At 35.6% G+C, this 27,344-nt stretch overlaps 2 protein-coding genes across 5 annotated transcripts; one reads left to right on the top strand and one right to left on the bottom strand.

Annotated features, from left to right (window-relative positions):
• The first annotated feature begins 15,024 nt into the window (after window positions 1–15,024).
• Window positions 15,025–19,585, top strand: LOC111986107 (methylesterase 17). Its single transcript, XM_065774494.1, has 4 exons — window positions 15,025–15,350; window positions 15,465–15,605; window positions 19,003–19,137; window positions 19,222–19,585. The coding sequence occupies exons 1-4, from the start codon at window positions 15,093–15,095 to the stop codon at window positions 19,522–19,524; spliced, it is 837 nt and encodes a 278-aa protein (XP_065630566.1). The 5' UTR covers window positions 15,025–15,092; the 3' UTR covers window positions 19,525–19,585.
• A 567-nt stretch (window positions 19,586–20,152) lies between these two features.
• On the bottom strand, window positions 20,153–27,023 carry LOC111986081 (probable inactive receptor kinase At5g58300). 4 transcript variants are annotated; one of them, XM_065774491.1, is made up of 5 exons: window positions 26,761–27,023; window positions 26,008–26,108; window positions 23,937–24,718; window positions 22,151–22,744; window positions 20,153–21,102 (listed from the first exon to the last, which is right to left on the bottom strand). In XM_065774491.1, exons 3-5 carry the CDS (start codon window positions 24,643–24,645, stop codon window positions 20,486–20,488), a joined length of 1,920 nt encoding a protein of 639 aa, XP_065630563.1. In that variant the 5' UTR covers window positions 24,646–24,718; window positions 26,008–26,108; window positions 26,761–27,023; the 3' UTR covers window positions 20,153–20,485. The 4 variants fall into 4 exon arrangements, with proteins under 4 accessions (XP_065630563.1, XP_065630562.1, XP_065630565.1 ...); XM_065774490.1 differs by having other exon boundaries at window positions 26,775–27,023; XM_065774493.1 differs by lacking the exon at window positions 26,761–27,023 and adding an exon at window positions 26,622–26,639.
• Between the last annotated feature and the right edge of the window lie 321 nt (window positions 27,024–27,344).

Raw genomic sequence — 27,344 nt, 5'->3', positions numbered from 1 at the left:
CAATTCTCAAAACTTATTTCTTTGCAGAGTAGGCAACAAAAATGCTCACATGTTAGCGTGAAAAGCAAAGACCTTGGACAACATGCTAGTGTGGGTGGAAGATACCTCAATGATTTTGAATTATTTTCTTTTGGGTAAAATACAAAAATCACTAGTGAGGTTTGAACTAATACTAGATGATAATAAACCTTTTAAAAAATATTCAATATTCTCGCTAAGCACAAACAACACTTAACATCATTTGAAAGTTCCATGTTCTTCTAAATTCTTTACTTTCAACAATTTATCTTGACTGTACAAGTCTAATAGCTACTGCATTATAGCAATTATATACACGATAAAGTGTTTAGGTAACTAATGGTAGATAAAATGTAGGGCAAATATGGAAAAGAAAACAAGAGAAGCTGGCTGAAAGGCTGACGGTTCCATAAAGAACATAACTTGGTCATCACGCATGGGTCTTAGGGAAATTACTTGTATTCCACGCCCAGTATCAGAGTCCTATAAGGAAAGGATTCCGCAATCTACGCACATAAGGATTCCTATAAGGAAAAGACTTCTACTCCAAGGAAGAAAGGTCCACCCTCTACTACTATAAAAGCCCCAATACCCTCATAAGCCGAGGTACGCATAATTAACCCCTCTCTAGCACTCTAGAGTTGAAAGAAGTTCTAACTTGACCTTCGGAGGGTATTTGGCCGGCACCACACCGGTGCTCTCTGTGAGGTCCTTTTCTTTTTTGTTGTGCAGGTGTTGTTTTTTGAGCATACACGCGTCGTGCAACTCACTGGTGAGATTTTCGGCATCATCAAAACCAATTCTCAAAACTTATTTCTTTGCAGAGTAGGCAACAGAAATGCTCACATGTTAGCGTGAAAAGCAAAGACCTTGGACAACATGCTAGTGTGGGTGGAAGATACCTCAATGATTTTGAATTATTTTCTTTTGGGTAAAATACAAAAATCACTAGTGAGGTTTGAACTAATACTAGATGATAATAAACCTTTTAAAAAATATTCAATATTCTCGCTAAGCACAAACAACACTTAACATCATTTGAAAGTTCCATGTTCTTCTAAATTCTTTACTTTCAACAATTTATCTTGACTGTACAAGTCTAATAGCTACTGCATTATAGCAATTATATACACGATAAAGTGTTTAGGTAACTAATGGTAGATAAAATGTAGGGCAAATATGGAAAAGAAAACAAGAGAAGCACTAGAATTCTTAAATAATATTAAGCAATATTTGGATTTATGGAGCAGAATGAATATTTTTGAAAAATTTTGGTCTTTAATGGATCACAAATTTTTATTATTTATTTTTTGAGTAAAAGGTTAGAGATCACAAATTGTGAAAGGAATTATAAATAATTTTATTTGGGGGGTTAAAATTATAAATAAAAAATTGCGTTGCCCCTAAACTTGACTAAATCTTACTGTACGTGTTGGTAAAAGTGGTTGATCAAGATCAAGAACCAACCTGCTTCTAAGTTCTAATAGTTGACTTCTCATTGAAAAATGATCGGTTGTTGTTGAAATTTGGTCCCCCGGCGCAGGTGAAATTTTTCATACATTTTCACGTGTGAGTGTGAGTGCGAGTGCGAGTAGTGGAACTCAGGGATTTTTATTTTATTTTGGTGGGTGTGGCACTTGCACTTGGGGAATTTTTGAAGTATGGTTGCATTGTCCGTATGTATTGTATGGGGGATGAAAGAAAGCAAAAGCGGACTGTCACGCATTCATCCAACCCAAAGCGAGAAAAGAGAGAGAGAGAGATGGAAATAAAGTGTTGGCTTGGGTCACGCACTGATAGTGATGGAGACCATACAAATACAATGGTACAAAGACAAAGACAATCAATCGTGGAGTGAGCTGTAGCTGTAGCTGTGAGCAAAATTGAGAAATTGACACTGCTTTCCACTCTTCGTTTTAGCAAAAATTGTCATAGGACACGCAAGGACATTGCAATCGAAATATTTGAGTTCAGCCTCTTTTGCAACTTATAATAATGCAGAAACAACTTTTCTTATAATAATGCAGAAACAACTTTTCTTTCTCGTCTCCCTCTTGTTTTGGACTTGGCTTATACATGCCAATCTACTTTTATTAACAAAAAACATTATATTTCGGATCTCTTGTATTGTTTAGAGAATTTGTTCTTTTCTCCTCTTTATATCCGTTACAAATCAAAAACTTAATTAAAACGAGTACATTCAGTGAATTCCATATATGAGTATGTGGGTCAATGATCCAAATTCAAGTTTCTATAAAGAAGTTTCATATGCCTATACATTTAAATTATTTTAAAGATTTGTTTGGATAGCACTTATTTTGCTGAAAACTGAAAATACTGTAATAAAATAATTTTTAAATATATAAATAGTGTCATTAAAATCATTTTTAATGAAAAAATTACTAAGTTTGTAGGCCTCGTAAATAGTGCACGGAACTCACTAGTGTGATATAAAGCCACAAAAATTGAGAAACACACTTCGAAAAAAAAAAAAAAAGTAAAACGTTGGATGTGAAGACTAGACACCAATCCAAACGCATACTAAATCTCCATAAAGAAGTTACATATGGCTATACATTTAAATTATATTTAAAAAAATGATAACACCCTCACTAATCACACACTGTTCAAAGTTCAAAGACATGAGGGGAGGCGGTCGTGCAGGAGCATTTTAGGGTTTTGCAGCTGGAGCCAGGAGCTAGCTGGGGACAACTCCTTTTACATAATTTAAATAATTAAGTACCTTTCCGTGCTCCTGTAGACCATATCATTATTAATTCAATTGCATAGCTTTATTTTTGTGAAGACTAGACACCAATCCAAACGCATACTAAATCTCCATAAAGAAGTTACATATGGCTATACATTTAAATTATATTTAAAAAAATGATAACACCCTCACTAATCACACACTGTTCAAAGTTCAAAGACATGAGGGGAGGCGGTCGTGCAGGAGCATTTTAGGGTTTTGCAGCTGGAGCCAGGAGCTAGCTGGGGACAACTCCTTTTACATAATTTAAATAATTAAGTACCTTTCCGTGCTCCTGTAGACCATATCATTATTAATTCAATTGCATACCTTTATTTTAACTTGTAGTGAATGGAGGCATCCCTTCAACGTTTGCCTCCTGGCTTCCATTTTGCCGTCTTAGGTGGTTCTAAGGAAATTGAATTCTAGGAAATATTTATAGGAATACGACTAAATATTTGAAAATATTTTAAACGGTAGAGTCTATTTGATACATACTACTACAACTATCCAACCACTATTCTAGTCTCTTGCTTGAACTTGTTACCAAACAAATTACTACAGCTCAACCCACTGTTATTATGAAATTGCATCCGCTTTTACTTAGGTACGTTTGATGGATTGTAATAAGAACTGTAATGTAATAGTTATTTTTATAGTTTAGTTATTCAATAGTTTTTTTATGTTTATATTATAGGAAATAATCATTCCTTATGAATAGTCATTTTAAAAAAAAAAAAAACAAACACACACATACGAGGGAGAGGGAAATAAGTTTTAACACAAAAGCACACCATAAATTCTACTTAAAAGTCATGGTAATGAATAGTCATTCTTTCAAATGAGAAATAACTATTCATCTTTTATTCCTTATAATGTAATACCTATTTTTATGTAATTACCGTTGCAAACTACCAATATACCCTTAATCCCAGATGAGAAAGGTGCACCAAGATAGAGTATATAATTTAATCTCTTTTAAAATTAATTTTTTAAGCGTGTTGCAAGTGTCATACTCCTCTTTAATTACACCTGCATTTCTGATATAAGCATAGAAAAGGACAATGGTTGACAACTTTATTATTAAGGAGAAGACTACATCAAACCAAGTTTTGAGTAATTAATTAGCTGCAAGTCTTCGTTTCTCAAAAAAAAAAATTAGCTGCAAGTCTTCTATATATGAAAGCTACATCTCACCTAAAATCAATTATCTTACCTAAAACCAATTAGTTATTTATAGCCTCTACTTTGGATTGAGATATGGCAACATGCAATTACCACCCTCATATGGGATTTTTTTTTTTTTGGGAGAAAAATATGAGATCTAAAAGTTGATAAAATAAAAAAGGTTTTTATGTTTTTTTACCTTATCAACTTTTACATCTCACATGAGATGAGTCCAGATTCCTTTTCTTCTGCAATTATGTACACAGTAATTCATTTAGTAGATAATTAAATATCTGTTTGGAAACAGTTTATTTAGTTAAAATTGAAAACTTTTTACTGAAAATACTATAAATTAAAAATAAAAGTTAGCTGAATAGTACAGTGAGACCCATGAATAGTACCAAAAAGTGCAGTGAAACTCATAAATAATAGAAAAAATAAGCTAAAATTGCAAATAAGCTAAAAATTTTAGCTTGTCCTAGACGGCCACTAAGTGTTTATTTGGTATCCCATAGCTTTTTGATAGTTTTTTTTATTATATATAAGAAAAAAAAATATAGTTGTTGATAATTTATTTGTTATATGTTACATGTAAAACTAAAATTTAAATTATTTTAAAAAATATTTTTTTTGTTAAATATTTTATTTTTAATTTTTTAAACAGAAAAAAAAGGAAAAAAATATTTCTTGGACTCTAAGTGCATTCTCATCTAAAAAACTAACTTTATAACATTTTGTTCGGGGGCCTTTTTCGGTTGCCTAGCCATGTGTGGTCCATTGAAGGGATGACCTTACTAGGTCCGGGCTCTTTTTTGGGGAGTTGTGTCTGGAACTCAACATCAGGCCACGTGGTCCAATGGCTGCCAGTATACTTTTAAGCCTACAAAGCCATTAAAGCCAAAGTCTAAGAATCACGTTAATGGTTGAATAAATATGTAATATGCATTTAATATGATAGCCTTGATTAGTAGTTGTAATAACAGTTGAAATAAAAGTAGTCTTTATTTAGAGGTAAAGTAATCATGCACTTAATGATGTAAATTTAAAGATAAGGAAACAAAGTTACTTTTCTTTGTATGGTTTGTAGCTCCAGCTGTGTAGCATCAATGAGCTGATGGGATTTTAGTAGAATGCCAGTGGTAGAGACTAGTCAAGCTTGCCCTATTATTATGCATTTAAATGAGTTTAAGCCTTAGTTAATAGTTGTAATAGTAGTTGAAATAAAGTAATATGTATTTAAATGTGAAATTATCATGTATTCAATGATGTAGATTTAAAGATATAGAAACAAAGTCACTTATCTCTGATGGTTTGTAACTCTAGCTGTATAGCATCACTGAACTGATAGGATTCTAGCAGAATGCTGGCGGTAGAGGCTAGTTAAGCTTGCCCTTCTTATCATACATTTAAATTAGTTTAAGTTTTGGTTAATAGTTGTAATAGTAATTGGAATAAAGCAATATATATTTAAATGTGAAGCAATCATATACTCAATGATGTAAATTTAAAGATAAGGAAGCAAAGTCACTTATCTCTTATGGTTTGCAGCCCCAGCTGTATAGCGTCAGTGAGCTGATAATATCCCAGCAGAGTGATGCAAGCAGTAGAGAGACAGTTTGCCATGATAACTTCAAGATTGAGAGGAAAAAATGGGTGCAACTGGAAGGAGAGAGAGATGTCCAGCTATGTATAGGGATTGGTTAAGCATGCCCCTCTTATCATGCACTTAAATGAGTTTCCCTCTTAACAATACTCTTTTAGTTGTTGTAAAGTTATGAGTAGTGTTGTCTTCCATGGGAAGGGCTTTTGTAAGATGTAATTTGTGCCTTCTAAGAGAAGAGCTTTTGTAAGAAGTGGTTATGCCTTCTAAGAGCAGGGTTTTTGTAAGAAGTAGTTATGCCTTCTAAGAGAAGAGCTTTAGTAATAGAAGCTCATGCCTTCCACAAGAAGTTCATGCCTTCCAGGAGAGCTATAGTAATAGAAGTTCATACCTTCCACAAGAAGGGCTTTTAGTATGAGTGTTTGATGTTTCTTGAGAAGTGTGGAGATGGTAAAAAAACATAGACGTGTTTAGGTATTTGGAGATAGGAGCAGTAAGATAGGTGTAGAAGAGTATTGAGATGTGTTTATAGACAGCAAAATAGTAGAATTTTAGAGTGAGAGAGTATGAGAGTGGAGCTTAGAAGAGTTGTGATGTGTTATATGTGATGGTGTAATAAGTGTGTATGAGATTGTGTAAGAGAAGTGAAGAAGGAGATGTTAGAGATATAGGCAGCAAGATATATGTATTTTCAGAATATGGAAAGTGAGATGATGAGAATAAGAGAGTAATAGTATTGTAGTATATTTAGCCAAGCTGCTGGGATTTTTTACTGGGATTGTATGAATGCTTATGAAGGGCATTTATGAGCTAAGGGCTAAAGAGTTTAGTTCCTAATTTGGAAACTAAAAATTCAGAAGTTCAGCATTTCATTAAGAACTTCAAAAGATGATTAGAGGGAGAGAGAAGTTTATGAGAAAGTTCTTCCTCTCAATTGGTGTCCCCTCTTTTAGGTGTTGATGAAGGGGGTCCCCTTTAGAGCTGAGTTTAAGGGGGTATTTTAGTAAAGAATATCAACCAAAATCTATCCCAAATAGCAATGAATTTTCAGAAAATCCATCTTAAGATTTGTCCAAAAATAGTATGTTTAGCTTTAAGGTATTCTTGCTGTTTCGGGTAAAAGCTACTAGGGAAAGAGTAGCAGAAAAGGAAAGTATTTTGGCAAGAAAAAGATAGTTACTTTAGTTGGTTTTGGTTTAACCCAAAAGTGGAAAAATCAGTAATGCTCAGGTTGCTGGGTTAGCTGTCGCAGTTGTTTTGAAAAGGCTGTCCCAGCTATTAGGAAAAGCTGTAACAGCTATCATGAGATAGTTGTCACAACTGTCATAAGACAGCTATTTGCTTTGGGTAGAAGCCAATGAGGTTAGATGGGCCATTTTAGACTACTGGAGAGGTCATTTCATGGATTTGGCTGAAAAATGGTAAGATCTCTTTCAAGAGTATCTTGCAATTTTGGGTATAGTAGCTGGCTATTGGGATTTCAGCATTAAATGACTGATAATATCAATTTCAGCCAAGTGTCAAGTGCTGAATACACTGCTGGGGTTCAGCTTGAAATGCTTCTCTTTTCAGGTGTCTGTGTTTTTGGTCTAAGGTTCCATTACAACACGTTTCTAGCAAGTAATAGAAGGATTGGTTGAAAGTCAATGAAGTTTTAGAGATTTAGTCAAGGTCTCATTGTGTTGTGACATAATCTTGGTGAGCAAGAAGAGTGTTTAATGCTCTGTTTTGGCAGCTAGCAGAGAAATATATGGTCTGATTGTGGCAGACAGCAGCTGGGTATTAGAGATATCATTAATATTTTGTATAAAGAGAGATAAAAGATAGCCAATCAAATTAGGCCACGTGTTTGAGTTGAATTTTAGCTGAAAGAAGTAGCGTAGTTTATGTAGAATGATATAATGAAATTTCTAAATTTGTATAACAACAGCTGGGGATTGAATGAACAGTTATTTTCCCAGCAGTTAGATGGCTGGGGATATTAAATATTGGTCATATGATGAATATTAAGTTTTAGGAAAAGAGTAATGGGAAATTTTATCATCTAAAGTGTTATGTGATAAGAGATGCTTACCATATGTTACCCACTACACATGGACTCGTCAGAGTTTAGGGAGTTGGAGAAGACATGTCAAGCAACATGTCTCTTTTATCAACTTTAAACCGCTGGAGCTTTATTGAACATACCTCTTGGCCCTCCAAACCACGACTTCCAAAGTTTCCCCCAAAGAGACTTATGAGCTTGGATCATAAGCCGAAGATAAGATGACGTACCTTAGGTTTTGTTGTCATTTTGTGTAAATATAGGCTCTTGTTGAAGAAGTCGCTTGTCATGAGTGTAAGAGAGGTAATATGGGCCGTAAGCTTTGATTCATTGCTTAAGCTCGATCCATATGTTGATGTTGATGATGTCGTGGGGTTATGATCCCAATTGATGAAGAGGAAATGTGGATCATGAATCTGCCTCTTAAAGTAAGGATCTCGTGGGCCATGTGAGCCCAATCCATCTAGTTGAATGAGATATGAGCTTATTTTGGGTTTTAAAGATATTTACCCAAAAAATCAATAATATGTTGATGTGGCATGGGTTGCCAATGAATTATTGTCACGTGGGCTGAAAAAATGGTCCTCAACATTAGCCCCCTGAGTGCATAGGCTTGTACTGCAAAGGCATGCACGAGTAATGGGTTTACTTGAAGACCTTTTTAGATGAGGCAGTCTGAGATTGTTGATTGCTGGAGATGATACTGTTGGATAGGTAGGAAGGTAATGTTGCAGTTGGTCAGGATTGCAGCTGGATGTGGTGCTGCTAGATTGAAGGCAGCAACGTAATGTTGAAGTTAGTTAGGATTGCAGTTGGGTGTTGTGCTACTTTAATCATAATTGAGTTTGTTGAAGTCGATGCATTTGAAGCTGACTTTATTCTTGTAGATGTGACTGTGGTTAGTCCATTTCGAAATATTTTGAGCAAAACTTTTGATGTTACGATTGGGGAGGATACTACTTTTGATTAAATGGAGCTGAAGCATTGAAGTTGTTGCTACTGAAAAATTTGAATAGTGAATTGATGGCTGGGGCAGTCTAGAATATATTTTGACATCATAGCATATGAATATTTTATTGATACTGCTGATTGTAGTCAGTTCTTGAAGAAATTTGATAGAGTCATAAGTGATAATCATATTGTTGAATCTAATAGCACTGCTAGGGTAACAAAATAGGTGCTGCTGGGCATGTGTAGATTCAATGCGGTAGAAAGTTCCATAGCTAGAGCAGTAGCTTTGATTTAATTGGTAGAGTGATTGGTCTTCATGTAGATCTATGTGTAGTCCTCTCAAATAGATAGTGGGAGACCAAGCCCCCAAGTGTAAGATGACGTTTGCAAAGATCCTAGTGGTGTGATGCATAAGACCGCTATGATTCCAATAGTGTAGTGTGTGGGACTACCTTGGCTTTGAAGAGGGTGTGTGGGACTTCCACGGCTTAATATAATAGTACTCCAATGGATAGAGCTTCATTTGTTGCTTGTAATTTTGTGAGAGTGCCAAATTGATAAGTAATGTGTTCTTGAAAGAAGTTGGCCACTGCTGGGCCAGTAGACATGTATAGTGGAAATGCCTCCATTGATGATAAATATCCAATTGCAACTGCCGGAAATGGAACCTTTGGATTGATAAGACCAAGCCCCCAAGTGTAGAGAGGCCTTGGATATGCATATGTTAGCAAGTGAGGAGTACCTTGAAAAATTCAGCCGTGAATTTGGCACTTTGTTGCTTGAAATAGTGTAGGTACTTGTGGTAATGATCTTGTGTGATGGTTGCTTGATTGAGTATGCTAGATCAGTAAGTCTGTCTGCTGGAGGCAGCTATATAGACTGATGGATCTGCTGGAGTTCTGAATATGAGTAGCTAGAGTCTGTTCTGTTTGCCCAGGCAAGCTGTTGGGTGTGTATCAGTTTACTGTTGGAGTAATCTTTTCTTGATTGATGGACCAACCACGACACCACCAAGACCCAACAAGCAACCCAGCAACCCATTGTTGTTGAGAAATACCACTGTTGAAAAACCCCATCGAAACCCATCAAGCAAACCACAACAGAAAAATGACCTACGACCCCATCGACCATTGGACCCATGACCCATTAGCAGTCATCGGACAAACCTCCATTTGCAGTCATCAATGACCCCATCGGACCCACGAGAGGGAGAGTCTGAGAAAGAGAGATGAGAGAGAAGGGAGTGAGAGTCTGAGGAGAGAGAAATAAAAACATTAAAAAATGATAATATCTTGCTACAATGTGCTCTCAAAAATAAGAACTTATTGTAGCAAGATGTCAAATTTTTTAATATATAGCATCTTTGATGGAGTAGAGTTTTATAGTTTCAGTTGCTAAAAATAACATTTTAGCATTTATACAACCCTGAGAATGCTTTGATAAAGTAAGTACAGTAAAATGCACTGTATAACAATGCAATTACACTCATCACTGGCCTTTTAAGATGTTGATGTCATCAAAAGGTTCGGTTGAGTCACTTCCCAATTGCAAGTTTGCTTGTCTGCCCTTTTTTTACTGTCCATACTTTCTCGGACTTTATTGAAGACATAACGCTTTAAGTAACTATTCAGTCCTTTTAATTTTACACAATTGTTCAGTTCTTATTATTATTATTATTATTGTTTATTGTCAAGGCAGCATCACAAAAAAATTTAAGAACATATAAAATGCCATAATTTGTATCACATCTGTTCGTATTGATATAGTAGACTTTGAGTGGTGAAGAAAAAAATAATAAATTCATTTAAATGTGAAATAAAACTATTGACAATTATTGCCGAGACCTAAAATTCCAACTAAATCATTTGTTCGTTCAGGAAAATTCTTATATGAAACGGTTTCATGTAACTTATGTCTTAATGACAAATGAATCTCATATACATAAGACCTACATATTATTGACATATAAGTTTTACAAGGCTGTCTCATAGAATACTTACTCATCGGCCTAAAACTTGTTTGCAACCATTTTTGTTACAACTTTGACCAGTCAGGGTCCGGGTGTGATTGCGCTGCGTATCTGTCTTCACATCTATTAATTTTTATCTGCCATTCACAGTTAATTACATATTTGGTCAAAGTTGTGAGCTCTGAGTTGTGACGTACCAATATTTGTTCATGAATTTAAAACGATTTTTTCTTTAGCCTCGTGCAAGAGGAAGTTTGCTATTTATTGCGGGACAGTATGTGCAACAAAGTGAATCTAGATTTTGAACATAGGATTTCCTCGTTCCCAAAATTTGCTTTATCAATGCAACTACAAATTACTTTAAGGACAATTACTGATTTATTTGCATGAACAGATTTTATACGGTATATTTTTATGTAAACGTGTATAATATGTTATATATTTATTTAGTTTATAATATAAATCTTACATAAATAATACAATATAAACTAATAAATTTTCCTACTTTAATTTATTTGTCTATACTATCTCAAAAAAAAAAAAAAAAATTCTATATATTGTCACCCTGATACAAGTATGTGCAACAAAGTGTTTGGAATTGGCAGGAAATTCAGCGTAATAAAAGAAGATATTAAATTCTATAAGAATGGGGTGTAAAATCTATGTTTTACACCATCTAATAAGTGATTGTCACTTCGGCATTTTACTTAAAATTCAATACATCATTCCACACCTAATAATATCTTAATAAATTCCCAATTTGGTTAGATTTATATATGGGTATTAGAATTGATTAAGTGTGATTGTGTTTATTCTTAAATATGTGATAAGATGATATGGTATGTTGGGATTGGAGGGGTAAAATATGAGTTTTACACCACGTCCTTATAAAATTTAATCTCATAAAAGAAAGCCATGATATCTAGGGGTGTCCACGTAACACGTTTACCTGACCAAACCGAGAAACTCGCCTAGACCGACCCACTCACCGGTCGATCCGACAACTCTAGCGGTTAGCAGCGGGTCTCAACCCTTCAAACCTGATTCCGGCGGGTCGAGTGGCGGGTTTTCTCCTCTAAAACCGCAGCCACCCGACCACCACTTCAGATGAACCATCCTCCGTTCAGATCCGACGATGATTAGCCATCTTTTGCTTAGATCTGGCGATGATTTTTCTCAGATCTACTTAGATTTGATAATTTTGGCTCAAATCTGGCAATATTTTTCAAAAAATCGCTCATATCGGTGACATTTAAGCTTGGAGCGGTGATGTGTAAGCTCAGATCGATAACTTTGGCTTAGATCCGGCAATGTTTAAGCTTAAATCGGTGACGTTTCGTTCTCCTCCAACCAGATCCGACGATGTTTTGTTCTCCTCTGCTCGTCGCCGCCATTCATTAGTTTCAACCGAACCAACTAATCATTTTTTAGAATCCGATCCGACTTGACCCGTGGTGATCGACGGTCAGTTGCGGGTCTGATTCTCTCCCACCCGACTTGAGCGGGTTGAGTCCGGGTTGGGCACAAACTCGACCCGGCTCGACCAGTGGACAGCCCTAATGTTATCCATTTATAGGGTAAGGACTTGCTACAAACTAAGTTGTAGCAACTCTTGTAAAAATGCACACGTGTCAACGCCTCAGATAGATACCTGTCCAAGCTTATTTTTTCTGTGTTAAGACTGAATTTTTTACCATATGGGGTCTATTTGAGGCATTAACATGTGTGCATTTTGCAGGAGTTGATGCAATTTAGTTTACAATCCTTGCCCTTTTAAATCATGACCTGCAACGCAATCCTCAATATTTTTTGTTTGCTCCCCATTTTCTACTAATGCGACAAAATTTTAGGAGCATATAGCCCACAATTGAAGCACAGTATAATGAATAATCTTTTAAAAGTGTGAGGAAAGATAGAGGGAAATCTCTATGATTTTTCATATTTATTTGAAATTATACCATTAATTCTTGCTGATCATTAGCACCCGTAAATTCATATTTTACAAACAAAAGCACAAACTAAGTTTTATCTGGAGAGATGTAGTTTAAAAAATTTAGTAAGCAAGAACAGTGAATGCTTATATATACGAATTGTTGTAGCTTAAGGGTAAAAGGCAAATATATTTTTTAAAATGAAAAAAAAAAAGTCCCCTGTCTCTCTCTCTTTAGTGATAGTTTGGGTGATGGTTTGAGTTGTGGTTTGGATGGCTATGGATCAGCGGTCAAGTTGTGGATTAGCGAGTTAGGATTTGGTGGATGGTGGATGGGTTTGTGGTGGATTTTGTCCTGTTTGTGGTGGGTGGTGGATGGGTTTTTAGTTATGTGTTGTGGCTATTTCAGATTGGTTTATGGTGGGTGGTGGATGAGTTTGTTGTTTTTGGGTTTGGTAGGTGTGAGTTTGGTGGTTACTAGTGGTGTGGTGGTGCTGTATTAGTGATTTTGAGGTTGTTGTTGCTTCAAATAGAGAGAGAGAGATTTAGTTGGGTTCAGATTTGGCTGGGTTTGGATTTGAGATTTCAGTGGGTGTGATTTGAGATTTTTCCGATTTGGTTTGGTTTGGTTTTTTAGTTTGGTGTTCCAATGGTTTTCAGGGGTGGTGGTTGTGTTTTAGTGATTGGTGGTGGTTGGTGATTCAATGTGAGTTTGGTTAGGGGCAGAGCCAAAAAATTTAGTTTGGAGGGGCCAAGTCGTGATACTAATATATTAATTAAGACAAACCTCCACACACACACACACACAAAAATTAATTTACTAAGAGAATTTATCATCTTCTAAATTTTAATGAGTATATAAAAGTTGTGTATTTCTTATATTAGACATGTAAAAAAATTTATCATTTTCTACATAGTTTAATTTGTTAAACCTCTTAAATTATATGATTTTAAATATAATTTCTCTTTCTTTTAAGAGAACCATTGAAATGACTCAAAATTTGGGGTGGCCAACTTAAATTTTTACAAGTTACATTTCTTTTTAAAATATAAATAACATACATACTATAAAATGATTTTTTTTTTTTTAAATTTTGGGAGGCTCTTGGCCCCCACCATTGTGTGTGGTGCCGTCATTGAGTTTAGAGAGACAAAGAGGAAAGAGAGATCAGTAGTTTTTAAATTTTTTTTTTTAAGTTTCTATTATTTTATTGAGTTGTATATAAAAATAAAATTGAGATGTTAAGTGTATTGTTAAATGAGTTGGTAAAATTGATAAAATAAATAGGGTATAAAATATATATTTTTTTAGAAACCTAGATATGAATGCTCTTAGAAGTTGTTAATATGATGTAAAAATTATATAGTGGTGAAATGTGCATAATATAATTAAAGGTCATGCTAACAAGTGCCCTTAGGGCATTGGTTAACAATCTATTTTAAGAAAGTTTTGACACAAATTTTATGGAAAATGAAAAAAGCTGTTAAAACATTAATTGTTTTTTTTTTCTCATAAAAACTTTCTTTAAATGAATTTTTAACTAATACTCTAAGGATATTCGTTAACATTTCCCTATAATTAAAATTGTTTTTTTTGGTCAGTGTTACTTTCTTTCTTCCCATTGGTTGGGCGGAAATTACGATATTTTGTGGCCAACATGCCATATCAAAGAGATAAGGAAACCATGGTCAAATAGATATATTCAAATAAGATAACCCAATCAGTCAAAAGTAAAAGGATATTGTTGATCTCCAATACGTGAATAATAAAGAACCTACTTCAAAAATGGATATATATATATATTATTTTTTTTTTTGAGAGGATATATATTTATATTTAAATAACCCAATCAGCAGCAAGACAGGAGGAATGCATTTTTTATAGTCAATTATTTTATGGGATAATAATTAATAAAAGAGGAGTAATTCTTGACTAATTTTTAAGTACTTTCAGAGCACAATGAATGGTGCTCCCTCTTCTGGTGAGGTTCACTCATTAAATTTATAATAGAGACCATCATGAATGTGAGAAGAGTGAGTATCATTTAATATAAGAAATTAAGAATGTCCATAAGTTATTATATATATATATATATATATATATATGAGAGTAAATTTAATTATATGTATTATAAGGAAGATATTAAATTATATAAGGACGTGGTGTATAACTCATGTTTTACCCTTCCAATCCTAATATGTTACATCATCTTATCACATATTTAAAAATAAACACAATCACACTCAATCAATTCTGATACGCATATATAAATTCAGCCAAATTAAGAATTTATTAAGATGTTATTAGGTGTGATAGAATCAAGAATCTATTAAATTTCTATTAAATTTTAAGTAAATCTCTATAAGAAAATCAAGGGGTGATGCACATGTCCCATGCACTTGATAAAAGGACTAAAAAAAATTCTTATAATGGAGCTGGCCCGCGTAGAAAAAAAACTCCTTGACTATTCGAATTATCGAATAATAATTGAATAATAGAAGAAGAGATATCGTAAAAGCAACAATGATGACAACCCAAGACTATTCCCAACTCTCCTCCATAGTCCACATATATATATATATATATATATATATAAACATCAACAACCGGGAAGAACATAGGCATAGGCATAGCGAAGCTGATTTCGGCAAATAAATAAAACCATGGGAGAGAAGGTTGTTAGTTTGAGAGAGGCAGAGAGAGGGTTGAAGCCTCACTTTGTGCTGGTGCATGGTATAGGTGGAGGAGGTTGGTGCTGGTACAAAATCCGGTGCCTTATGGAGAATTCAGGCTATAGGGTGTCATGTGTTGACCTCAGAAGCGCTGGAATAGATCAAACACATGCCGATTCCCTGCTTTCTTTTGATGACTACAATAAGCCACTCATGGACTTCATGTCTGCTTTGCCCGACAATGAACAGGTTAATTCAATTCGTTTTATTTATTTATAAAGGATTTTTATATTTTAACTGGGGCTCATCATTAATTTAGATTTAACTATAGAAAAGACAATGATCATGATTTGTTTTTGACAGATAATCTTGGTGGGGCATAGTGCTGGTGGGCTGAGTGTAACTGAGGCTACTCATAAGTTTGCAAAGAAAATCCGACTAGTGGTGTATGTGGCAGCAACCATGCTAAAATTGGGCTACATGACTGACGAAGATGTCAAGGATGTAAAGTTTTCTAAACCATTTTTAGCTCTTCCACTGCTATTTCGGTCTGAAATGAAATCTGAATTTTTACTTGAACTAGTTGGCTTGGCTGACTCATGCTCTCTATATATACAGTATTTTATTTAGTTTAGAAAGCTTTTATTAGGGTAGAAACTAGCTAGCTAGAAACAGCCGATCGATGATGGCTGGGCAGCGTTGAATTGAATGTGAATGAAGGAGGAAAGGAAAGGGTTTGGTTTGCAGTCAGCAGTCAGCACTCAGCAGAGAGTGACAAGGTTAAGGACCAGGTGTTTTGTCACATTCATTGTGTTTTAGTAGTAGTATTTGTTTTAGCTTAGCTAGAGTTATAGAGTTTCACGAAGGGAGTTGTGGAGTAGAGATAGAGTTGGGGTTGCCAACTGTCTTCACGAACAATTGTTGGGTGTGTTGGGCAAAATCCAATTCCAATTCACGATTACTGTGCTCTCTGTGCGGCCATATGATATTCCCTCCCACCTGCTCTGTTTCATATATTATATAATTATAAGCGCGTCACGTAACGCAACTGGTGGATATATGTCTTACCCTACCAATTTTGGTGTAAAAGTAAAAAGAGAAAAGAAAAAAATGGGATAGTTGGATGCCTGACTGACTCAGACTGAGAAGGGGGTGTCAGCAGTACTGTCCCACTTAGGCACGTGACTCCCATGCAGATTGCAGATCATGGGAATCCAACACTTGTTCAATTATTATAAGAGTCTGGTTAATGTGTGTTCTTAGGGCACACATTAAACTTTATATTTTTTAAAATATTTTTTCGAGAATTAAAAAAACTGTCATTATTTTTTTAATTTTTGAATTTTTTTTTCAAAAATAGAAATTAAGGACACACATTAGTAAAATCCTTATTATAATAACTCTAGGGCACACATTAGTAAAATTCTTATTATAATAACTCTATAAACACAATTTTTCAACCTTCTGTTCTTTAATTTTTTTAGCTTTACCTATATATATATATATATATATATGTTATTATCTAAACATATACTAGTTTTAGCTCTTCCACTGCTATTTCGGTCTGAAATGAAATCTGAATTTTTACTTGAACTAGTTGGCTTGGCTGACTCATGCTCTCTATATATACAGTATTTTATTTAGTTTAGAAAGCTTTTATTAGGGTAGAAACTAGCTAGCTAGAAACAGCCGATCGATGATGGCTGGGCAGCGTTGAATTGAATGTGAATGAAGGAGGAAAGGAAAGGGTTTGGTTTGCAGTCAGCAGTCAGCACTCAGCAGAGAGTGACAAGGTTAAGGACCAGGTGTTTTGTCACATTCATTGTGTTATAGTATTTGCTTTAGCTTAGCTAGAGTTTTAGAGATTCACAAAGGGAGTGGTGGAGTAGAGATAGAGTTGGGGTTGCCAACTGTCTTCACGAACAATTGTTGGGTGTGTTGGGCAAAATCCAATTCCAATTCCAATTCACGATTACTGTGCTCTCTGTGCGGCCATATGATATTCCCTCCCACCTGCTCTGTTTCATATCTTATATAATTATAAGCGCGTCACGTAACGCAACTGGTGGATATATGTCTTACCCTACCAATTTTGGTGTAAAAGTAAAAAGAGAAAAGAAAAAATGGGATAGTTGGATGCCTGACTGACTCAGACTGAGAAGGGGGTGTCAGCAGTACTGTCCCACTTAGGCACGTGACTCCCATGCAGATTGCAGATCATGGGAATCCAACACTTGTTCAATTATTATAAGGGTCTAGTTAATGTGTACTCTTAGGGCACACATTAAACTTTCTATTTTTAAAAATATTTTTTCGAGAATTAAAAAAGCTGTCATTATTTTTTCAATTTTCGAAATTTTTTTTTCCAAAAATAGAAATTAAGAACACACATTAGTAAAATTCTTATTATAATAACTCTAGGGTACACATTAGTAAAATCCTTATTATAATAACTCCATAAACACAATTTTTCAACCTTCTGTTCTTTAATTTTTTTAGCTTTACCAAAATATATGTTATTATCTAAACATATACTAGTAAATAAAATTATATGTCCAAGGGGATTGAAAAGCAATAACGGGCCGGCCTCCCTAACTAAGCCCTTGCTAAGAATTTCGTTCCTACTTCCTAGTTCCTACCGACTGACATTCCTCTCTTCAATTATTGTAGCTCTATCACTAGCTGGCAAGGCTTGTCTTTTTGTCAACTCCTCATTCTACGTGTTGAAATATCACCAATCTCAATTTGAAGATTTTTTTTTTTTATTAAATTTTTTTTTTAGGTCTAGTGAGTAAAATTATTCAGCACAATCATTGTATTATACCTTTGTGTCACCTAAATAAAGTCACATGGGTGACATCTAAAAGAGTTGATTTCACAAACTCTATATATTTAGACCCCGAATTATCTACAACTTAATTGATTTTAGGCTAACTTAACAATTAGGTCCAATTATCAAAATGATTAACCAATTAACACAAGCATAAGCACGAATGCATTATGTAAAAACAACCCACACAAAATCAATACATAGTCATAACACACAAATGTGTTATCAAAAAGAAAAACCCTGCATATTAGCCTTCTCGCCACAAGTAATCCACTAGAATAGATAATTGTAGTACACTTTACATACAAAGACCACCAAACTAAAACACAAACAATGTACTTTGGCCCTTCAAACTAATTGCAATCGACTCCACAAATCCTTTCTCTACTCTAGCTTTGGATCCACAATTGAGCTCCAATTGCAATCTCCAAGTCACTTGGATAATTCTAGATTGCTTCAATGATTCTCAAGCTCCAATTAACATTCAAAACTCAAAGGTAGTGATGGGTGTAATGGTTTTAATCTTCTCTCATGGTATATGGCTATTTTAAGAGGGAGAAGGTAGAGAGAATGAATGTGTTTGACTCTCAAATTTGTTGGGTTTCACCCATACTTCAAATGGGAATTAGGGTTACAAATTTATGGGAAATGAGAGTATATATATTGAGAGAGGTCCGGAATTGTAGAGTTTATAACATAATTTTCAATTTCAAGTTTCGCCTCTTCCAGTCAAGTTTGTAGGAGTGAAAACCATAAGCAGCCAACTTCAATTTCTTTTTCTTTTCTTTTTTTGATGGGAGCCAAATTCAATTTCTGCACTTGGACAACTTCACCTCACAAATACCACATGAAAACCCACAAAATTACATTAATAGAATGAAAGTTTAAGACCCAAAATACAATGAAATTTTATCATGGAAATAGCCAGCATCTAATGTATAGACCCAACAACATCCCTTGTGTTGTGTGCAAGTTTTCTTTTATAATATGAAATTAATTAGAGTTGGCAATGCGGGGAATTTAAGAAGAAGAAGAGTAAAGTAATCGTCATTTACTTTTAATGTCAAACAGGGAGTACCTGATTTATCTGAATATGGCGATGTATATAAGTTAGGATTCGGATTGGGTCCTGATCAACCTCCCACAAGTGCCCTTGTGAAGAAAGAATATCAGCGCAAAATTATCTATCATTTGAGCCCTCTCGAGGTAATTTTAAATTGATCACAGTTGAACTGTTTTTGAAAATATATAATCACAAAAATGAGATGCAATGAAAAATAAAAATTGTAGGATTCCACACTAGCTGCCATGCTTTTGAGGCCAGGACCGATCAAAGCAATACAGAATGCTCGTTTTGTAGCAGTGGCAGATGAGGATCATAACGTAGATAAGGTTCCACGCATCTACATTAAGACCATGTATGACAGAGTGGTGAAACCAGAGCAACAAGCTGCGATGATAAAGAGGTGGCCACCATCTGACGTGTATGTCTTGGATAGTGATCACAGTCCCTTCTTCTCCACTCCATTTCTGCTCTTCGGCTTGCTTGTAAAGGCTGTGGCTTCTTTTGGTTTTGGATTGAACCACCTATGACTATCTCTATCACTATTCATTTCTATTCTCTAATAACAACGCACCATTCTATTTTTTTTTTTTTCTTTCAGGGTAAATTTACTAAAAAAAACCCTTTTACTATCTCGCTGAAACAGATTGCAAAGTCACCATCTTTGTGTGCTTTAGTTTTAGTCAATTTGTCCTGTTTAAACTCTTTTTTTTTTTTTGAGGAACTTGTCCTATTTAAACTTAATAAGCTAACAATTATACAAATCAATAGTGAACTACTACTCTTTATTTTATTCTTTGAATTGGTCAATAATCCAGTAGTGTGTGTATACCGTTTAGTACGTTTCCAACAGATATTAAATGCACAACAACACGGTCAACATCTGCCATTGTCAGTTTTAAGTTTAACCTTGTGGACTCACTCGTACAATGTGTTGTATTGTGGACCTTGCAATTCCACCGGTAGTGTTATATAGTAGAAGACAAAAAAAAAGTGGATTTTGTAAATTTATATATCATTTCTAAAGAACTGAACTGGAAGGCAAGTAGGTAATGCATTAAATCTGAAACAAACTAAACTAGTTGCTCAGATTATTGGCAATGACTTACTACTGCAGCAGCCGCACCTCAACCCCAAGTTTCACTCACACACACGATCTCCCACAAAATAGAACATTTTTATTTCTGAAAAATCAGGAAAAGAGACCTCTTTGAGTCTTGACTCTTGTTCTAATAAATTAGTACAAATAGTAGTCAAGATCTAGAATAGAAAGTTAATTCAAGGCCCCATCATAATTCATATGTGCTAACATAAATGCATGAGAGCAGGAAAGCCTTTTCCTTACTAGTAGTAGTAGAGGCCTTTTGGCAATTTGGCATAATTGCCTTCCACATTAGATGGAAATAGATTCTAGTAAAGTCTAATTCATCGGTAGCAGAAAAGTGGATTTTTATCAGTTCCTCGTAACATAGTACCAAACCTCTTGTGTGTTCATGGGGTTTGCACATTAGACTCGGATTCAGAAGACATGCGGTTCTTGTCCTTGATTTCCTCCATCATTTTCACAACTTGAACCATTTGGGGTCGCATGTCAGGCTGTTTTGTGACACATGCTAATGCAATCTGAAGCATCTGCACCATTTCCTCTTCAACATTTTGGTACCTCAGCAGCTCCACGTCAAAAACCTCAGCTGTCCATTCCTCACGGACAACAGACTTCACCCATCTCGGGAGATCAACCACCACATCATGCTGGTTCCCTCCTGGATATTGGTGTGGGACTTTGCCTGTCAGCATTTCAAGAAGGACAACTCCAAAGCTGTATACATCAGACTTCTGTGTTATTTTACGTGTTTCGGCCACCTCTGGAGCTCGATATCCGGTGGTTCGAGACAAGGTTGCTGGGAAGTTCATCAGTGGAGTCAACCCAACATCGGAGATGCACCCATCCAGGTCATTGGTGAGTAGGACATTGGAGGACTTGATGTTGCCATGGCTACACTTGGCACCACCCTCTGAATGAATGTGTGCAATTCCCCTGGCGGTTCCAAGGGAAATCTTCACTCTTGAATCCCAATCCAGTGGAGTCCTTCCTGAACCCCTGTTTCCTATTTTATTTATGTTTATGTGCGGAAACATATAGTAAGAGTTTCAGAGTGGGGCAGTGATAGTATTAATATCATCATTACCATTACGAATGATGGTACACAAAAATACATGTGACTGACTGTTTCATGTGGTCGGCCTTGGCCAAATGCAAGTTTGATTTTATACCAATGCACATTTCCATTGCATATGAGCAGATTACAACAAAACAAAGCATGCCGTCTACAACAACATCAATATTTGATCTGGGGTGATCCTATCCCTGATAAGGTATGAATGTCTGTCAATATTTTAGCTAAGTTTCTATACTAACTTTAAGTCAGTTTCACTAAGAAAATGATAGGGAATTTCTTCTAGAAGGACTAAATAGTTTTCAGCTCTGTTGCGAACTATGAGCAACTTAAATTTTGGCACTTTCTGATACTAGAGCCTATGATTCATATAAGCATAAGTTTTTTTTTTTTTTTTTAATCTTCACGCATCAAAAATTCATGTACTAATTTGCTAATTGAAGGGCTTATCTTTTTGGTTCTTACTATAAACATGGAAAAGGTTTTTGTTAGAAATTTCATGTGTGAGTGATGCAATTGGTTAAATGGTTGAGTCCCAATTCAAGCAGGAATCGCAATAGTGACTGGTCAATATAACATTGTTAGACTCAAGGGAAAACATTTTAGTTAAGGTGGTGTTCCGACATGTTATTGAGCCCTCCCAAAGAGGCTCCTCCAAGTGTTAACTCTCAACTCTCAGAAACCCAAGATCCCAATTGTTTATTTCTATAGGATAGGCCCTTGAAAAGATGCCTTTCTGAAAGTCTGATATTTCTTTCGATGTTGAGAAGTTAAAATTTACAGGTTTTTCATTTTTATTTTGTAAAAATGTGGTTATGTTCATTTTGTTGGAGGCCATCAATAAATTCTAGACTAGTTCCCTCTGTGCAAAAAGTTTTTGCTACATTTTCGGTTGCAGAAATTGTGAAAAAGAATTGCATAAGGGCAGCAGTCAGATCAAATGAAACTAAATAAGAATCAGGGTTAAGATTAAGCATACCATGCAAGAGCATAAACAAGCTGCCAGCAGGCATGTAGTTGTAAACCAAAAGCTTCTCATCCTTGGAAAAGTAATATGCACGTAGTGGAACAACATTTGGGTGCTGTCCGACCCTCCCTAAAAATTCCATCTGTTGTTCAAACTCTTTCTTTCCAACCACAACTTCCTTCAACCTTTTCACTACCACTGCAGTTCCCTCATCCAAAACAGCTTTATAAGCTGTTCCATAACTCCCCTTCCCAAGTACTTCAGCTGAAGCCCTCAATAAATCCTCAAGATCAAAGTTATAAGAGCATCCCTCAAAGAAGAACAGTTTGTTCTTCTCAGCTTCCTGCACTCCACTCCCAAAATCCTTAGGCTTCTCATTCCTCCCACCACGAGAGGCCTTCCCTTTTAACACACCTTTGCCGTCATCATCTGTCCTTTTCAGACAACATATGAAGATCATTAGAACTAGTAGAAAAAGCATTGCAGAGCCCCCAACAGCCATGACAATGATCGAACCAAGGCCAAATTTCTTGTTGGGAATAGACTTTTGGTTTTGGGAGATTGTTGATGAGGGTGGCAAGTAAGAAGGTGAAGGTGAAGGTGAAGGTGACTTTTTTTTTTTTTTTTTTAATCTTCACGCATCAAAAATTCATGTACTAATTTGCTAATTGAAGGGCTTATCTTTTTGGTTCTTACTATAAACATAGAAAAGGTTTTTGTTAGAAATTTCATGTGTGAGTGATGCAATTGGTTAAATGGTTGAGTCCCAATTCAAGCAGGAATCGCAATAGTGACTGGTCAATATAACATTGTTAGACTCAAGGGAAAACATTTTAGTTAAGGTGGTGTTCCGACATGTTATTGAGCCCTCCCAAAGAGGCTCCTCCAAGTGTTAACTCTCAACTCTCAGAAACCCAAGATCCCAATTGTTTATTTCTATAGGATAGGCCCTTGAAAAGATGCCTTTCTGAAAGTCTGATATTTCTTTCGATGTTGAGAAGTTAAAATTTACAGGTTTTTCATTTTTATTTTGTAAAAATGTGGTTATGTTCATTTTGTTGGAGGCCATCAATAAATTCTAGACTAGTTCCCTCTGTGCAAAAAGTTTTTGCTACATTTTCGGTTGCAGAAATTGTGGAAAAGAATTGCATAAGGGCAGCAGTCAGATCAAATGAAACTAAATAAGAATCAGGGTTAAGATTAAGCATACCATGCAAGAGCATAAACAAGCTGCCAGCAGGCATGTAGTTGTAAACCAAAAGCTTCTCATCCTTGGAAAAGTAATATGCACGTAGTGGAACAACATTTGGGTGCTGTCCGACCCTCCCTAAAAATTCCATCTGTTGTTCAAACTCTTTCTTTCCAACCACAACTTCCTTCAACCTTTTCACTACCACTGCAGTTCCCTCATCCAAAACAGCTTTATAAGCTGTTCCATAACTCCCCTTCCCAAGTACTTCAGCTGAAGCCCTCAATAAATCCTCAAGATCAAAGTTATAAGAGCATCCCTCAAAGAAGAACAGTTTGTTCTTCTCAGCTTCCTGCACTCCACTCCCAAAATCCTTAGGCTTCTCATTCCTCCCACCACGAGAGGCCTTCCCTTTTAACACACCTTTGCCGTCATCATCTGTCCTTTTCAGACAACATATGAAGATCATTAGAACTAGTAGAAAAAGCATTGCAGAGCCCCCAACAGCCATGACAATGATCGAACCAAGGCCAAATTTCTTGTTGGGAATAGACTTTTGGTTTTGGGAGATTGTTGATGAGGGTGGCAAGTAAGAAGGTGAAGGTGAAGGTGAAGGTGACAGGGAGATTGTGGAGCAATGCTTGAGAGGGGGGCCACATAGTAGGGAATTTCCCTCAAATGAAGAAGATGGAAAGTTTTGGAGGGAAAACGGAATGGAGCCATTTAAGTTGTTATAGCTCACATTCAGAAGCTTGAGCTTTGGGAGGTTCAGTCTAGGGATGGCTCCAGAAATAGAGTTGTTTTGAAGGTTTAGCACTGTGAGTCGTGTCAGATTCTGAAATGTGAGTGGAATACTACCTGAGAAGGAGTTGAAGGAGATATCCAGTGCATTGAGTTTAGTTGAGAGAGAGGCAGGAAACTGACCAGAGAAATTGTTGTGTTGGAGGTATAAGCTTTGGAGGGAAGAAATGGAGGTGATATCAGGAGGAAGATTTCCATTTAGGTAGTTAGATCGCAGGCTCAAGACCTTAAGAGCATCTAGCCTCCCTATGCTATGGGCTGGGATGGAGCCACGAAGTCCAACTGCTGGAATATGGATGGCAATCACTCTGGAGCCATCTAAATTGCAAGTTACACCAACCCAAGAGCTGCAAACTGGAGTTGAAGAATTCCAATTGAGTTTTCGAGCATGTGGAATTGCAGCAGCAAAATCAAGGAGGGCTTGTGTATCAGATTTCAGGTCAGCAACAATCAGGGGAAAGATAGGAAGTATGAACAGAAAGATCATAAGCATGAGAATCAAGGAATGAGGCTTCATGGGTACTACTTCAGATTGAAAATGAAGAAATCATGCGATTCTGAGTCTGAACTCAGCTTTCCTTGATGTTCTCCTGATTTTGCAAGGAAAAACATTAACAAAATTAGATGGGGGGATCATTAACCACCTTAATAGAAAAGTACTCTCAAACAGTTTCCTCACAAGCATCAAAAGAAACCACTCTTGGTTTGTTTGTTGGAGAAACACTCGAGCACCAATGACACCTTAATTTAGAAGCGTAGCAAATAGCAGGTATAAAGCACACCACCATTCACTCTTTCATATGGAAATCATAATTTTCTTTTCTATCGAGTAGATAAGAGGAGAAGGTACATCAATTTTTCCCTTAAAACTATATGGAACAAAATAAAAGAAAGCAGTGAAGAACCCATCATGATGGTAGAAGACATATTCTGTCATGGATAGGGAAATAAGTGTACTTTTTTTAACCTCCTATAGAGAATGAGCACATCAAATTGGAGTCTTAAAGAATAGAATTCAGAAATTAATGAAAAATGGATTCAGATGTTTACAGATGAATTCAGATAACATTACTTTAACTGCGAAGACCAACAATTTTAATCTTGAACAAAATAATATTCATATTCAAACATACAACATAATAAAGCATAGAAATGACCAAGTATACTCATGCTCACCATATAAATAACTAGTTGAGAAGCTGCTCCCTACTGTCAGATGGAATGGCAGGATGTACAACTTTTCAACCTTAAAGATCTTATAGTGACGCTCAGCAAAATCATTGAGAGAGAACATTACTACAGCTTCTTTTTATGGGAAAAAAAATTCTCTTTCAAAGGCTTTCCAGCTCAAAATTTTTAATTTTTGGGAAAGCGAAGTGCACTTTTTGTAAAGAAAGAAAGAAAAAATAGTCCAACATGTATTCGGCACTAAGATTTGAATAAAATCTAAAAAAGTAATCCATATACAAATTTACAAAAGCAAAGTGATTTATAAAGAATCCAAGAAAAGGGAAAAAAAAAGAGTCATTATAAAGGAAAAGCAAAAGCATAGTGATTCTTCTTTGTTCTGTAAAAGGGAAGGCTCTGTCTCCTAGCATTCAAATGAAATTTATGTCACTAACTCATCACGCAGAATCCATTGTTAGTTCCAAGACTAGAAGATGTGGGCATTGAGTTAAGCTGAGGAATTACAAGCAGTGGTCAATTCATTAGAAGTTGGATCATTAATAGAATGAGAAGAAAACCAGTAAGATAATTAAATCTTGAAGACACAAACAGAAGGTGATGTGTGCACCAAAGACGCAAGTTCAATTGTCAAACCATTCAATTATGAATTTTAAAAAAATAAAGTTCTCTAATTAAGGAGAGAGGGAGTCACCTCTCACAGACAGCGCAGAAGTGAGAGCAATGACTTTTTTACAAACTCACGAGAAGGAAGATTTTAGTCCTGTGATCTGGCACTGTAATTGCCATAGATATCTGCAAATCCGGCAAGTGAAGGAAAAAAAAAAGATCAATAAAAATGAGAATTTGGTGACTAATAATTGAAAATTATGACTCACGAAATTTAGACTAGGAACTTTCGATATGCATGCATGGACTCTCAAATTTTTTTTTTCCAAGAACATTATAAGCAACTAGTGACTCACCCACCCATAAGAATTTGAATACACTACACGCTACAGAACCCAAGAAATGCAAAAAATGAAAAAGAAAACAAAGGTGTCTTCATCCAATTTTAGTTCCAACATGCTGAGCGATAATTTCCTAATTCCAAGACAACATTATTGGGGGGAAAAAAAAAGAAGATAACATGCTGTGACAATTCAACAAGCTTATCGCACACTGCTAAAAGGGAAAATGTGTATCACGTTTTATCTAGTCAATTTCCTTTGTGGTTATGCTCTGTGTAGAGTGACACTATAAAGTATTGACAATCTACCAGACCAAAGTGGCCAAGACAAGAGACGAAGATTTTCATTCACTTTCTACCTTTAAAATGAGTAATCTCTATTGTGCTTCAATCTTTCCTCCCAAAAAACAAAACAGCTCTTCCCCCAGGAGTAACTCAAAAACATTCCAATACACTAGAATGTAAAAATATACATTTATCCTCAAACTAGTCACTTACTGATCATTACTTACGCAGTTGAAGGTCTGAGATTGAACATTACTCTTCCTCACTGAACAAGTATGTTGCTTCTGCCACTGTCAATGTGAAAGAGAGAGAGAGAGAGGGCACTCAAAAATCTCTTCAAGGAAAACTGAAAAGACAATTTCCTCTCTCAACAACAATGTCGGCAAAAAGCAACATGGAAATGTGCCTTTAAAGCTTCTTTTTACCCAACTAACGAGCTGTATCATATAAATGCCATAGTTTTTGAAAATGAAAATACTGAGGTAGATTAGATAACTTATATAGAAGAACAAAAGGAAAGAAAAAGAAGAAACGAAAGCGTGCATGGACTGCATTATATTGGAGTTAGGAGAAGCAGAGTACAATTAACAAAAAAGAACACTTACTGCTAGCCAAATCTCTGTTGCCTTTGAGATGACAATTTTTTTTTTTTTTGGGTACAAGTTCTTAGTTTTACCGTAGAACTATCCCATTTTCACCGTTATTGATATTCATTCAGTACTTCCTAAAGTGTAATTATTTCATTTGATTTGGGAAGTTAATTAAAATAGCTTGTGCTCCTTCTTGCCTATAGACAC

Source organism: Quercus suber, unplaced genomic scaffold, assembly GCF_002906115.3.
Source record: "Quercus suber isolate HL8 unplaced genomic scaffold, Cork oak 2.0 scaffold_93, whole genome shotgun sequence".
Lineage (NCBI taxonomy): Eukaryota > Viridiplantae > Streptophyta > Magnoliopsida > Fagales > Fagaceae > Quercus > Quercus suber.
This window is presented reverse-complemented; position numbering and strand designations above follow the sequence as displayed.